This window comes from Oxyura jamaicensis, chromosome 15, assembly GCF_011077185.1.
Source record: "Oxyura jamaicensis isolate SHBP4307 breed ruddy duck chromosome 15, BPBGC_Ojam_1.0, whole genome shotgun sequence".
Lineage (NCBI taxonomy): Eukaryota > Metazoa > Chordata > Aves > Anseriformes > Anatidae > Oxyura > Oxyura jamaicensis.
This window is the reverse complement of record NC_048907.1, coordinates 1,211,227-1,225,083: the sequence shown is the minus strand read 5'-3', so window position 1 is coordinate 1,225,083 and position 13,857 is coordinate 1,211,227. Positions and strand designations below refer to the sequence as shown.

Below are 13,857 nucleotides of genomic sequence, written 5' to 3'. Positions count from 1 at the left end.
AGAGCAGAACACAAGAAAAAAGCGCTGCAATCTGTCCTACTTTGTGTGTTGTATTTAAACTTTACATTAACACGCTTCAATTTGTCAAAGGCTTTCTAGGAGCTGGCCTTATGCTTATTTATTTATTTACGATTTTTATTTTGAAGGTCTTCCAAAGAAAGAGCTTGAAAAAAAAAAAAGAAAGGACTTTCATTAAACCCAGGAAGCGAGTTGACGCTTCACCTATATGTCTGAGGCAGATTATCTGTAGTCCCAGCAGAATTCTGTTTGTATAGGTGCCTCTAAAGCCTTTGTGCAACCTGAGATAAGAACAATCTTAAAGCAATGTGGGATTTTAAAACTAGCTAGTTGGTTCCTGCCTGGTCGTTTGCCCAGGAAAACCTCTTGCTTTATATACAGCCCCTGTTCTGGGTTCACAGCTATTTTCCGTGTTTAAATTTACTCACTTTTCTCTTGTCCAAGTTTTAACTGGTGGATTCAAAAATGCTCCTGTGGTTAAAATCCGTAAGTCGTTTAGCCAAGGGATAGGGGAATGAAGAATTGTTCCATTGCTTTGTTGCAGGATCAGCTGAAGCAGTGCTTCTCCAGACAGCCCCCTGAAGCGAAGGACACAGACACGCTTGTGCAGGAGCCCGACAGCCAGTATGGCACCTGGAACGAGCAGCGGCACAGCGGGGACAGGTAAGGAGAAGCAAGGTCCCTTCGTCATACACACAGATTTTTCCTTAGTTGGTTAATAAGAAGAAATCGTTCTCCTGGTTTTCACTCCAAACACTCACACGTGCATGGATTTTTGCAGTCACTGAAACAGGAGCGCACAACTTTAAAGTTTCTTTAATCTGTAGGTAAAGAAAATTTCTTCAATATCCGCCAAGAGCAATAAGGTTGGAAATTTAAACGCCGTCCCCCAGGGAGAATGCAGTATCACCAAATTGCAGGCAATGCCGAAAACAGCTTGGCCTGGAATAGATTTAACAAGTCTGCTGGTGTGTGGAACACAAACTAGATGTTATTTGTTAGTGCTAAAATGGTAGAAGGCATGGGGAAAAATAAATGTTCTTGATTTTTAAATACATGAAATGGCTTTGACTAAATTAACATAGGTAGTGTAACTTTTTTATGCTTTGTGTTTGTTTTAGTAATTATAACTAGACACGTACATTGTCACACTGAGGAAGTGGTTACCTTCTTGTGTGATACATGGGTCTGCACAGGTAGAACCAGGGCTGTGCCAAGACTTCGCTAAAATTGTCCGACTTTTGGTCTGATTGGTTAGGTCTGAAATGGTCTGATTGTGGTTAGGCAGGGTGCCCTAACAGTTGGGGGATTTGTTTATTACTGTTTCCTTATTATAAAATTGATCTCTCCCAGCATTGCCTTAAAACCTGTGCTGCTGGGCAGGCTGAGGGCCAGAACCAGTTTGAAACTGGTGCCCCGAATGCTGGGCACGGGGCCAGGCCCCGGGGTGACTTTACGGTGTGCCTGCTGTCCCCCCGCTAAGTGTTAGGATGCGATGCCCACATCCCAGCCGCTTGGAAGCACGTCAGTGTGAAGTGGAGGGTGGAATGGGGTTCCAGCTGAATGAGAGGTCGCATCAGTGCTGCTTTTCTCTTGTTAAAACTGCTCAAAGGAATAAACCTAGAGCACTTGTGTGGTTTTTCTCTTGTCTTCTCCTGCACCTGTAGTGCATTCTGCTTGCTGTGTTCTGCTTGAGCCAATATCTTATCTGCTCAATGGAGTTTGCAAATAGCATTTTCCTTGCTCTTCTTAATGCTATACTTGTTGAAATCTTATAGCAGATATTAATGTCAGTTATGCTCGGTGTGTTTTACACTTGAGAGCTGTGGGTTATAAATATTTTATTGCATGTGAAGGCAGGGTAGCTTTCAGCTCGAAGTTCAGCAAGCTGACAGTGACATGCCAACATCTAGCTCTTCTGTAAAATTAACTGTGATTTTAGCAATTTATGGACATTTTCTGACATCAGTTTCCTAACCAAGGTGCTTGTCTCAGCTCCAAAGCAGACAGCTATTTCTAACCCGGGAGACTTTTCTTGATAAGAAAAACACCACATAAAAATTCAGTGTTATTAAAGTATCGAACTCTTAATCCCCATGTCCTAGAATTTTGTTTCCTCGGTAGTAAAATGTTTAGTTTCCAATTACTTTATAGCATAACAATGCCTGCAGAGATGCCTCAGCACTTTGCCATGCCCTTGCTCTGCTTTAGCCCCGCGTTAGGCTGGCGTCTGGGAGAGCAGCGCCGCAGGGGCAGTGCTGCCCTCGAGCTGCTCGGGGAAAGGAGGGTCACAACAGTGTCACCAGCCCCCTGCTTCGGAGACGCTTCCGATTTCTTGTAAAAAAAAATAGCATTCCTTTGCTTCTTGATTCTTAGTTTGCGTGATGGAGCAACACGTTCCTTGTGGTCTCAGTGCTCTCCTGCTAGAACTAATTAAATTCAATTGCAATTGAGAGTGAAGATTGATCTCAACCGATTGCATGTGTGCGATAACCATCCTGCTGATATTCTGTGAACTACATGGAAGATAATATTTCAGAGTGCAAGTATCTGCAAGTGGAACTTGTTGAGCAGTGTTGGTAGCTTCACAGGTACAATATGGAAAGGTATACTCATAAAATACGAACCCTTGAGCAATAGAGAGAAGATGGATAATACATCTCAGCAACGAGAGCCAAAAGCATGTTTTAAATGTCAATATTTGACTGTTATTCTGAAAGGATTTTCCCCCCTCATTTGCTATTCAGATGGGAGAACCCATCGTGCATAGCAGATTGTTGGTGCTCGAGTTGTCCTTGCCACGTTTGGTGATTAGCTGTGCCATGGGGGTTAGCATGCGGCAGTGCTGCGATTGTGCGAGAGCTCGGAAGGAGAAGCCATTAGAAAGATTTATGAATTAGCAACCACCAGCCAGAGTAAGTTCAGTGAGAAATTTTTTTCTCCCAAATATTTTCAGTGTTTTTGAAACACTGCACTGAGTCGTACTAGGTGAAATCCCAGGCTGTAGAAGGGAAGAGACTTTCTGGAGATGCACAGATCCGAGCGGATCCTGTAACACAGCCATCATACATTTCCCCAGAAGGTGCTAAATCTCCAGATTGCCACTTTTTTTCCTCTCTGTACATTCTTCTATATTTCAGTGGATCTAGAGCCTAATGCTGCAGAAACCAAATACCATTCAAGGTAAAGAACACGAGACAAAAACTTCCCCTGGAGCTCATTAGTACCATTTCTTAATTATCTTGGGGCCCACTGCTGGAGGAGGGAAGAGGCATTCGCCTGATTTGTACTGGAACCCTCTGTGCAGTATCCTCTGTGCCAGGCTGGAAATTATATCATGTCCTGCTGCTTGGTAGAGAGCTGTTATTCAGCAGTAGGCTCCTGAGTGCTTTCCTCCCCAGACTGCCGTCGCTGTGGGCTGTATCAAGCACCAAGGTCTGTTGTTCAAAACGTGCGTCTATTCATACGGGCGCATTCGGATGTTGTGTTTTAGAACAGTTTTCCTAAATACTTGCCTCCAGAAAAGGTGCTTAATAACAAAAGACTCCTATTGAGCAGAGAAAAAAAAGCTGAACTCCCTAAACACTTCAGATTTTGGTTTTCAACTGGAGCCTCCTAAAAATCAGATGCACAACAGTGCTCTCCTTGCTGACAGCAGAGTCTTGCTGTGTTTCCTACAACCTGCTGCTAAGGAAATGTTACTGAACACGGCCACAGTCTTGGTAGGGACTCCCTCCCGTGCTGGCCTTGCCAAGGGAAGGTTTTTGGGGGGCTGCTGGAAGCGGTGTGACACCCTTGTGGGGGTCGTGGGGCTGTGTGGCTGCTCCTGGGGAGCCCAAGCTCGGTTGCTGCCCGCTGCTCACCACTCAGCTCATCCCCAGCTGTGTCAGTGACAGGAATGGCTCAGAGACACCCCAGGATAAGGGAAGGTCCCAGCCTCCCTCAAGCCCCCCCAGCTCCCCATCTCAAGGGAAGAGTGTCTGCCTTCAGCGTGGTGTGGGGCCTGCCCCTCTGACTGCACGCTGTGTCTGACCCTGCGTGATCTGACCCTATTTTGGAGCAGTTCATAAATGCTTCAGCATGCTGGGTTACCTTGTGATTGTTGGCATGTGATCCAAAATATCCTTGCTTGTTTTTTTTCACGCTGAAGTCTCATAGATTTTATTTTCTTAACTTGCAGCTTTGTGCCTGAATCTCCGTCATCGGAAAACGATGTCATTTCAACAAGAAAGCAGCCACCAAATAGCCAGCCATCGTCACTGTCCTCCCAAACAGAACCTGCCTCCCTGGTTGATCACCATGACTTCTCAAAAGACCAAAGGAGCACAAGTTTGGACCGTTCGAGCACTGACATGGACTCTACTGATGGGACTGATTTACCTCCTCCAGGAGACACCTACCCTGATGAGAAGACCACTGACTTCTCCTTCATTGATGTGAGTCACCGGAATGGGAAAGGAGGCATTCTGCTTTTGTTAACTGGGCTGTTTCCAGCACTAGCCATTGCAAAGTATTATTTTCCACAAATTGCACTCAGACTTCCTCTGCCTTTTCTTTATCACATGAATTTTCCCAGCTGACTTCCTGCTTGAAAAGTTTGAGTGAAGCTGTGGAGTACTTTGAGTTTCTCTAAGGCTTAGGTTTTGAGAGATTCCAGTGAGTTATTGGCCATGGTAATGTCTGCCCATGGCTTAATAACGTTGCTGCTTCTCTTTCTGCTCCTCAGTGAGCTGTAACGGAAGAGTTAAATGGCTCTGCGAACACCAGAAGCGTAATTAAATAACCCAGATAGCTAGTGATTGCTGTGCTGTGGGACATGCAGACTTGAGAATATAAAGATGTTTATTAATATTTTTCTTATTTACAATTGGGCTCTTTCTGTAGAAGCTTAGAATTGCATTTTAAAGGCTTTTTCATAATTAAGAATTTTCATAATTAAGAATCTTGCAGCTAGTATAGAAACAGTAGTTTCTGCAATGCTGTCAGATGAAGTTTAGTGTTCTCTGATGTGCTCACTAATGCAACTGTTGATTCTTCATATTCAGGATAGCATCTAGGAAGTTAGGTTTTTTCTCGGGTAAGAGTTTGTGCACTTGTTTTGTATTATGTAATATCTGATGACAGATACATTGGTAAGGTCAAGGCTCCCAGCTGAAATGGTTAACGCGGCTGCTAGGAAGGTCTCAGAAACACTGCCTGGCCTGTCGAAGCGTCATTACGCCTTCTGAATTGATGAGTAGACTGCTCTGTAAAACGTATGAGGGATGCAAGCAGGCTTGTGCTGGAGGCAGTTTGGTCTGGTGCAGCAGAACTGGCTGTTAAAATCACAGCTGCTTCCTGCGTGGGCTGTCAGAAAGAGCCTCCAGCCAGCTCTCTCCTCTGGTGTGCCATCCACGGGGACCTGCAGCAGCCCGTGTTCTGCCAAAGCAGGTGCTGCTCTCATCTTCCAGCCCACTCGGGCTGTGAAACGGAGCCAGGCTCAGGAGCAGGCTGTGTTTGGTAGCCCACTGCTGTGAGCTCCCTCGCTGCGAACGCCTCGGCCTTGGTGTCAGTAGCCCTTGGGCAGGAGATCCCGCGTGCCCCCTGCTCTGGAAGGGAAGCGGAGCAGCGCGAATGGCTGGCGTTTGTCTGAATGTCAGCGGTTCTGCAGGTAGTAGAGAAGGCTCCATGTCGTGCAGTAATCTGGGCAGCTTAAGGTGTCTGGTTAAAAGCATTACTTAATGTACGGATGACAACACTCTGTTTTAGTGAGTGACTTACTCCTGACCTGAAATCTCTTGAAAACAAACAGAACATACCTTGGGAAGAGAAAGAGGCCGAGTGGTGTTTGCTGAGTGCAGGCACGTCTCTAAAAACAACTTGCCTTTAAGAAATAAAAAAATACAGCTCCTCCTTTTGCTTTGCAAATGTAATTGCATTTCTGCTGTGCACAGAGCTTTGTGAAATGACAGATAACAAACATTTTCTGAATGCCGTGACACTACCTTGCGGTCTGCCTGTTCCTGGTGAGCCGGCTTGAAATTTCTGTGGCTGGCAACCCGCTCGAACAATTAAATTATAGCCCTCACCTGCAGCAGAATTGAGTGCAGTCGCTCTTTTTCGATCCCAGTTTTCTGATCAGCCTTCAGCTATTGGTAGCTAGCATGGCCTGCATTCATAAAACTCTTTAGGAACGAAAATCCTATTTATTGCAGTTACTGGTTTATGAATTCATTTAGTGAAAGTAATTCATGCAGATGAGATATCCAGTCAAGAGAGATCAAAGAACCAGCACTGCACCCAGTTAGCCATAACGTAGCATAGCCTCATCATAAATTCTCTTTAATATAGTTTTAAGTAACTACAATAATAGTAATCAAGCAAATATATATGTGTTTCTTAATTAAACTGAATGGGTTAATGCTTCAAAGTAGGGTAGGAAGTCATTATGGAGGAGGTGACTTTTCTTTCCAGTCTGGTTGAAAATAAGGGTTTTTGTTTCTTTTTATAGCAAACCACTGTTCTGGACTCCAGTGCTCTGAAAACCCGTGTGCAGCTCAGCAAGAAGAGGCGCCATCGGGCTCCTATTTCCCACTCCCTTAGAAGAAGCAGAGGGCTGGAGTTTGAAAATAGATTTTCTTTGACAGAAGAATCAGATAGTACCTGGATGTTTAAAGATTCTACAGGTATGCCTAAACTATCTGAAATAATTAGTTGTAACTGACTGGGTTGGAAGGGCAGGATTTTTTGAGTGATGTAACATACCTGAAGTTGCATCAAGGTCTAACAGCAGCTGCTGCTTCCCATCTCTGGGTCATCCTCTGAATCCAGCCTTCCCCTCCGGCCCCTGGGGTCTGTGAACTGAAGAAAGCCCTGCTAGCCAGAGCTACAAAAGGCCAGGGTGAAGGAGGGCTTCAATGTAATCTTCAGCTTCTTGTAGCTGATATAAGTTTGTTCATGGAGAAAATTCTAAGTTTAGAAGCTGCTTATGGTTGGATGCATTCTCTACCCTGTTCTTTATATCTAAACCTGCATGGCTTTGCTACGAGCAGTTGTAGTTGGTCATGTTCTATGGATATCTCAGAAATGTTCTTTCTTTCTGGCGTCTTTAAGTACTACATGACTAAAGAAGCCTAGTTAAGGAAAAATCACCTCCTGTGAATCCATTCTATTAAAAACATCTCCCTCATGGCCCGTCCTATTACTGAGGATGCAATACAGAAATGCATCAGGCATGGAGAAGCCTTGCTTATGGAAGTGATTGAAAGGTTCAGTGCTCACGCTCAGATCCATGACTTAATACCTGTAGCACTCTGGTGCTATGGCGATACATGCTGCAGATATTCTTTGATGTTTCCGTGAGCAAAGAAATAATTTGTGTTTTGTGGCCTGTTCTTTTGAGAGGCTGGTGATGTTTTTGTAACTGTGGGGTCCTCTTAAAAAAAAAAAAAAGTAAGTTTTGTGACCTGCCATTTGCTTTGCCTTAAAGCCTATGAATATACAGAAGAACGTGTGATCAAACTGATCTCTCCTGTAGCCTCCTAATCAGTGGAAATGCTGTTAGGCATGTGCAGCTTGCTTTGGTGCAGATCTAACAGACCTAAAATATTCTGAAGACTTAACCTTGATATATGCTGCACAGGAAGCTGGAATAAATCATCAGCTAAAGGGCCTGGTACACATAAAGGCAACCATGCCATTGCACGTTTGTCTGCTGCATGCAGACTGAGCTTCTTGGTTGCTTTGTATCAAAGCCCGGCTTTGGGCAGGGGTAGGACAGATAACTTTCAGCTCTCTCTTCCAGTCTAAGTTAATCTCACCTTCTGTGATCAACTGAGATGTTCAGAAGCAGCAACATTCATTAACTCAGGAGTACCTTCTTCTGCTCCCTCATGTCTGCCAGCAAGAAACCTTTCTATTGCTGAGTATTTAGCGTGTTTGTTGCATTGGAGTGTTGAACCCATTTCTGTGGTGTATTAATATTACTCTTAGTAACTTTTTGAACAGAGGCAGAGGTCTAGAACAAGATATAAATGAAAAGCTTGCTGACTAATTTTTTCCCTCTCTGATTTTTTTTTTTTTTTTAATGATTAGAAGAGAAGAAAACTATGCAACAGGAAGATTCTGATGAGGAAGAAAAGACACAGCGTACTGGGAGATTGTCTTCTGTACCCGCTCAGAGACTTCCCATATTTCCAGGAATGGACCATTCTGTTCTCAAGGTGAGCAAAGGCAGGACACGTCGGATCAGACTTACTGCTTCAGTAGCTGCAGATGCTCTCTAAGAATAGCACTTGGAATGCTGCTGACGATGACCATGCAGCTTGGGGTGTGTGTGTGATATCTTTCTCACTTTTGCACTTTCTTGCTCTTTAACTGTTGGATAGAAATTTTTACTGATTTGGAAAAATAAACAGCTTTGCAATAGTAAATGTGCATTCAAAGCTGTGTAGATTTAGAAGGAATCCCTTCACTGATTTCAGGCATGGATTTTTTTGTTCTTATAAATCTGAGTGATTTGTTTTGCATTGCGAAGAAAGTCTGAATGCTGCCTTAAAAAAAGGACCCTTATTCTTATTTTTTAGGCCCAACTGCGGAAAAGACACGAGTCAGAGAGTCCTGGTGAAACAGGTTCTGCTCAGCCGTTCAAATCCCCTAAATCACAGCTTGGAACTCCTGGTAGCAGAATACTGCCCTCCAGTGTAGAGAAGGAGGACAGGTGAGAGACTTCCATGAGCCAGAACGACGCTAATGCTTTGGTGGAAGAGAAATAATGCAAGCAGGCTTCCTGAGGCCTTAGAGAAAATCGTGTATTTCTTTCTTTTTCTTTTTTTTTTTTTTTTTTTTTTTTTCATGATGAGTTTTCATAATGAAAGAGTAAGGAGAGTGTTTTTATATATTTTAGGTCGGAAGAAAAATCTCCTCAGTGGCTGAAGGAGCTGAAATCAAAGAAGAGACAGAGCCATTATGAGAATCAGGTTTGAAAAAGGTACCTTCTGACATGGAAAGAGGGGCTTTGCTAAATGAAAGCCTGCAATGATTAAAAGAAAAGTGGAAAATGTTTCCTTAATGTGTCACCGTGACAGCTCTGTAAGCATAAATATTAAAGCAGGCTCTTACTATGAAATGTGCATCCAGGAATGTAAAGTAAACCTGTGCTGAGGCAGAGCATGTTTCCTTGAAGGTTAATGCACAGGTGATTCATTTTCACAGATTCTCTGCAGGCAATTTTATTTCAACAACTCTCAGTCCGTTTGTACTGCCATTTCATAGTGCCTCCATCAAACAAGAACGAGCCTGTCATTGAATAAGTGAGGCCTGTACACGTTTTGAAATCTTTAGAGTATGCTGTTTCAGCAGCGTTCTGGACAGTTCTGGGACATCTGGTGTGTCAGATGGGGCAAGACCAAGATGCAAGACACGTTTGTTGGGGCTTTCCTGATGCAGACACTGAGAAGTGTCTGACGGCTTTCTTGACCGTCTCGTACAGTTACTTCAGTAGTTTGTGTCTTCCTTTCTTTGCAGATAGTGATTCTAACTAGAAGAAGATAAAGAAGTTTAACAGAAGCCTTAACTCATCTGAACTTAAAATTCACGTCATGTTGCTGCTGTTTGCTTCCTGCCTCAACTGCTATGTGCATGGTGCCTTCCTGTTTTGTGGAGAAAGCTGCTTAATATTCATAGTCAAATACAAAGCTGTATCTTTTTGGGTATGGAAGGATAGTCACTTTAGACCTACTGGAAGAAGAACCTGTGGTTCATAGTTAGCACTTCAGAAAGTCTTGGAAGATTGTAATATTTGATCTAGGAGTGCTGTGCACTGGAGAAGTCCCCCTCATTGTTGAACAGAGACTCCATTTCTACCTATGCGTTCAGCAACTCAAAAGTATGACTTTTGGTAGATGTGTTAGGTGTAAGGCTGGGCTTTGTGTTTGTTTATGAAAATAACAATTTTAATCAAATTTATCTTTTTTGTGAAAATATAGTAAGCTCCTATTTAGAATGAAATTTGTGGAAGGTGAGAGTGAAAGAACAAATTATGTTTACTGCCATACTGAAAAAGGAGACTTGATTATTTTTTTGTAAAATGTATTTTTGATTGGCTTATATTTACATGTGATCTGCTGATCTAGCAGATCGATATAATTTTTAGATGAACAAATTGTTAATTTTTGTCACTCTTGAAGTGGTATATTCTGTGTTTTGTCAGCATGTGGAATAATTACTTCATTGGAATGTCTTTCCTAAAAGGATCAAGCAATAATGTCAACCAGTTCTCTTTAAAAATATATATATATATATAAATTGTAAATACTGTTTTTTATAACAAAAGGAAGGGAAGAGGGAGGATGTTCTACTCATATCAGGGTTCCAGTTAATTGTTGAATGTCACTTTAATAGCAGTTTGGATAGTCCCACTTCATATTTTTATTCATTAACCTGTAAATAGCAGTTTTAAGTTTTTATTTTTATGCTGATTTTGTGGGATAACCTAAATGTGATCTTCAGTTTCTCAGATTTACTTTTCTTTTGATAAGACTGATGTCCTAATAGATAGTCTCACGCATAACACGAGTGTTACGAATATCACTAATATCTCAAATACGTCAACATCTTTGAATACAGATTCTGGAATATCAGCCGAGATGTCCATTTAAGACACACTTTATTCTTTCCCCAAATAAGTGCTCTTTTCAGTAAACCTGTAAAAATGTAGCCCCGGAAGGGAGGTTATTCTGTCGTGTCAGTGTTCCTCACGACGCAGCGGGGAACGGCGAGCCAAGGCGCGAGCTCTGCTCTGCTCTGCTCCCCTTCGCTCCCCTCCGGGCCCTCCTGCAGCCGCTCCCTGCTTCCTCAGCCCTGCTGGCGGGTCCTCTAACTACTACAGATAAAGCACCAGCACTTGAACTCTTTGTCCTTTTTCTTATGATCAGCTTTTCAGAAAGCTGGATTCGTGTGGGGTTGCCACGACGGTGCATCTGCTAGCCAGAGTGGCATGCCGGGTCTGCTGTCTATCGAGCCTGTCGCTGCCAAAACCATGTGCCAATTCTTCTCACGGAGGAGACGCAGATGAGGGGATTTTTAGTCCCAGTCTGCTCGTAGGAAATAACAGCAGTGTGTCAAGAGGCGAGTCCCATATGCACATCTCTCTCCCAGATTTGGTTTCAGTCGCAGCTCCCTGTACTTCATGGAGATGAAATAAGGATGATTCTCTTATGTAAAAAAAAAAATAAAATACTTGCTGCTTTGCCCTATTTCGTACCAGAGCTGTTGCCACCACTGCGATTTTACATCCTCTTCTGCTACCAACTAAGAAATTGCCCCCCAAGACTTCTGCCCATTGTTTCACTCCATGTCGCTTTTAGTCCTGGACCATGGGAGACAGACTTCCATCTGAGTGCAGTCAACCCGACTGCGAAGGAGCTGCTCGTAGCTAATTTTAAAAAGTTGCCCATATTTTCTTCCCTGCCCTGAACAGGCAAATCTTTAAGATGAGCTTTGCACGCGTGTCTTTTGGGATTTTTTAAGGCAGCATTCAAGGTGCAGCACCAGTTCCATCCTGTGTGTCGCAGGCACATCACAGCTCTGAGCAGCAGCCTTTGGTGTGTGAGAGAAGAGAACGATCGCTTTCCTCTTGTTATGCAGATGGAGTGGGGCTTACTTTAAAAAGTATCTAAAATCAGGTACATTTCCCCTGCTTACCAGAATATTTACACAGGCTTAAGTGTAGAATTCAGCAAGCTGGCAGTGTTGCGTTACCAGTAGTTGGAGGATTTACTGTTTCTTGGTCTGATAAATGAAGGCCAGGAGTTCTTTAACTGCAGTATTTGCTCTGTGTATGAGGGAACCGAGGGGATTAAAGCGAGGTGTCCACAAAGCCCTTTGAATGTGTATGCATTTCCACATCTGCTTGGACAATGCACTGAAACTTACTGTATTTAGTAGTTTAACCTACTACTGAGAAATGTTTAATGCTTAAATGTCTAATTAAAAAGCATCTTTAGAATGTTGAATGGGAAAGTGTTTTTTTCTGCTTTGCCATTTCTTGATGTTATATAAAAATCAAATCCCTACTTTATTCTCTTTGGGTTCTCACTGTGTAATAAAAGATCTATGAAGATGTTACTACATAAATGATCGAACATACTATAGTACACTTATGTATACGCTTTATTTTAATTCTAAATGCTTGTTGAGTTTCTTACACCTGTACTTTCTGCCACGTACCGTGTTTGCTGTTCATATGAAGTGGGACGAGCTCTTAGCTGCAGCACGTTGTTCAGGTATGCTTTGTCTCTAGTTAGAGGAACCTGCCCTGCTCTGAGTGTCTGAGTGACATAGAACACGATGGAGAGCCCGGCCCTCGCAGGGGAAGGCAGTGCCCTCGTCCCTTCCTTTGCAGCTGGTAGGCTTTTTTTGCTTCCTTAAAGAGCTGCATCAGTGGCGTATGCATCGCTTTAAAAAATGGAAGCACGTGGTTTGTGGGATTCAGAAAGACTTTCCTGATTGCAGTTCGTTCTCCTGATGCCTCCTGCCCCAGGTGTTAACCGAGCCATGGTTTGGTGTCAAGGTGTTCCATGGAGACCTGGTACACCAAAATCCCTTAGTGGGATCAGGGCTGTTCTAAGGCAGATAGTTACAAACACAGTGCTCTAAAAACTGTACCCCGGCAAAAGGAACTTCTCTCTCTACTCCTTACTCAGGAAAGCATCCGTGGCTGCTCCTAAGATATTTGTTGCCCTTCCTACTGCTTGTAGAAAGCAAGGGTGTCTTCGGCACGCTTTTATCTGAGCCTCTGGACTGCGTGCCCAGGAGTGCTGCCATCCCAGACTCAGTAAAAGGCCCCTTTCTCGGGGCGGCTCGTTTCGTTGGAAGATGGGGTGTGGGGAAGATGGGGTGTGTGAGACGTGTCCACACCAACGTCCTGCTCTGCGCCTTGTGCATGCTCAAGTACGTGCTGGGAAGGAAAAGCGAATGTGAATCCTCACGTGGGTGATGGGAAAAGAGGGGGGTGGCCGCCTAGGGAGGACAGGGCTTTTGTGGCAGACACAAGGCTCCACGGAGCTTCAGCATGGATTTGGGGATCTGGTACTCAGAGGCTTCTTCCCTGGGACCACCAAGTCTGGGAGCCTCTGGTCCAGCCTGGGTCTGCCTCGTGCCGGTGTGAGCAGGGACGTGCGTGGTGGGTGTCCTTGTGGGGGGCTGGAGATGGCTCCTGGGGGTCAGCACGTCTCCCTGCCCAGGTCTCCCTCCCCAGCAGGCGTCCTCTCAGCTCCAAATATTCTCAAAAACGCCACCTGCAATAACTTCTGACTCGACTTGGGATTTGGAAGAGGAGGAGAGGTGAGGTCTAATGGTTTGTGGATTTTCTCTTTCCATTATTGAATGTGAAGACAGGATCGAGCCTGTTCTTAAAGGAGGTAAAAAATTTTCTATGTTCCACATAGCCTTATAGAATTTGTAAATATGGGTCACACAATAACTATATTGTGCTATAAAAAATAGTTTGTACAACACAATTTCCTAAGTAATAAAAGTTATTCTGTCTGTTGTACATTGTATTGGCACAATTAGCATTTCCTAACAGTACACTGTAAGGATTTCTGAAAGGGACTGAAGAGACTGACAGCAAAAGGAAACTGAGTTCTGTTAGCAAGAAAAATCACTGCGATCCCGTATCCCTTCTGTCCCTTTTGCCTTTCCCCTGTGCAGGCTCCGGGAGGTTGGGTAAGGGAGAGTTGTGGGCGCTGCAGAGCTCGGTGTGCGGGGGGACGCTGGTAAGGAGGGGACTGGTAAGGAGAGCTGCGTGCTTGTCATCTGGAAGTTACGTTTGGGAAAAGGGGCAGATCAATGCCTTCC

At 43.9% G+C, this 13,857-nt stretch overlaps 1 protein-coding gene across 1 annotated transcript in view; it reads left to right on the top strand.

The window, feature by feature from the left end:
• The window catches only part of KIAA1671 (KIAA1671 ortholog), a 52,581-nt gene extending 40,460 nt beyond the window's left edge, over window positions 1–12,121 (top strand). The window contains exons 6-12 of the mRNA XM_035340372.1: window positions 563–681; window positions 4,199–4,454; window positions 6,509–6,683; window positions 8,092–8,219; window positions 8,583–8,716; window positions 8,903–8,986; window positions 9,523–12,121. Of these exons, the coding sequence (XP_035196263.1) occupies window positions 563–681; window positions 4,199–4,454; window positions 6,509–6,683; window positions 8,092–8,219; window positions 8,583–8,716; window positions 8,903–8,981 (891 nt within the window). The 3' untranslated portion in view covers window positions 8,982–8,986; window positions 9,523–12,121. The remainder of the gene's footprint in view (window positions 1–562; window positions 682–4,198; window positions 4,455–6,508; window positions 6,684–8,091; window positions 8,220–8,582; window positions 8,717–8,902; window positions 8,987–9,522) is intronic.
• The last annotated feature ends 1,736 nt before the right edge of the window (window positions 12,122–13,857 follow it).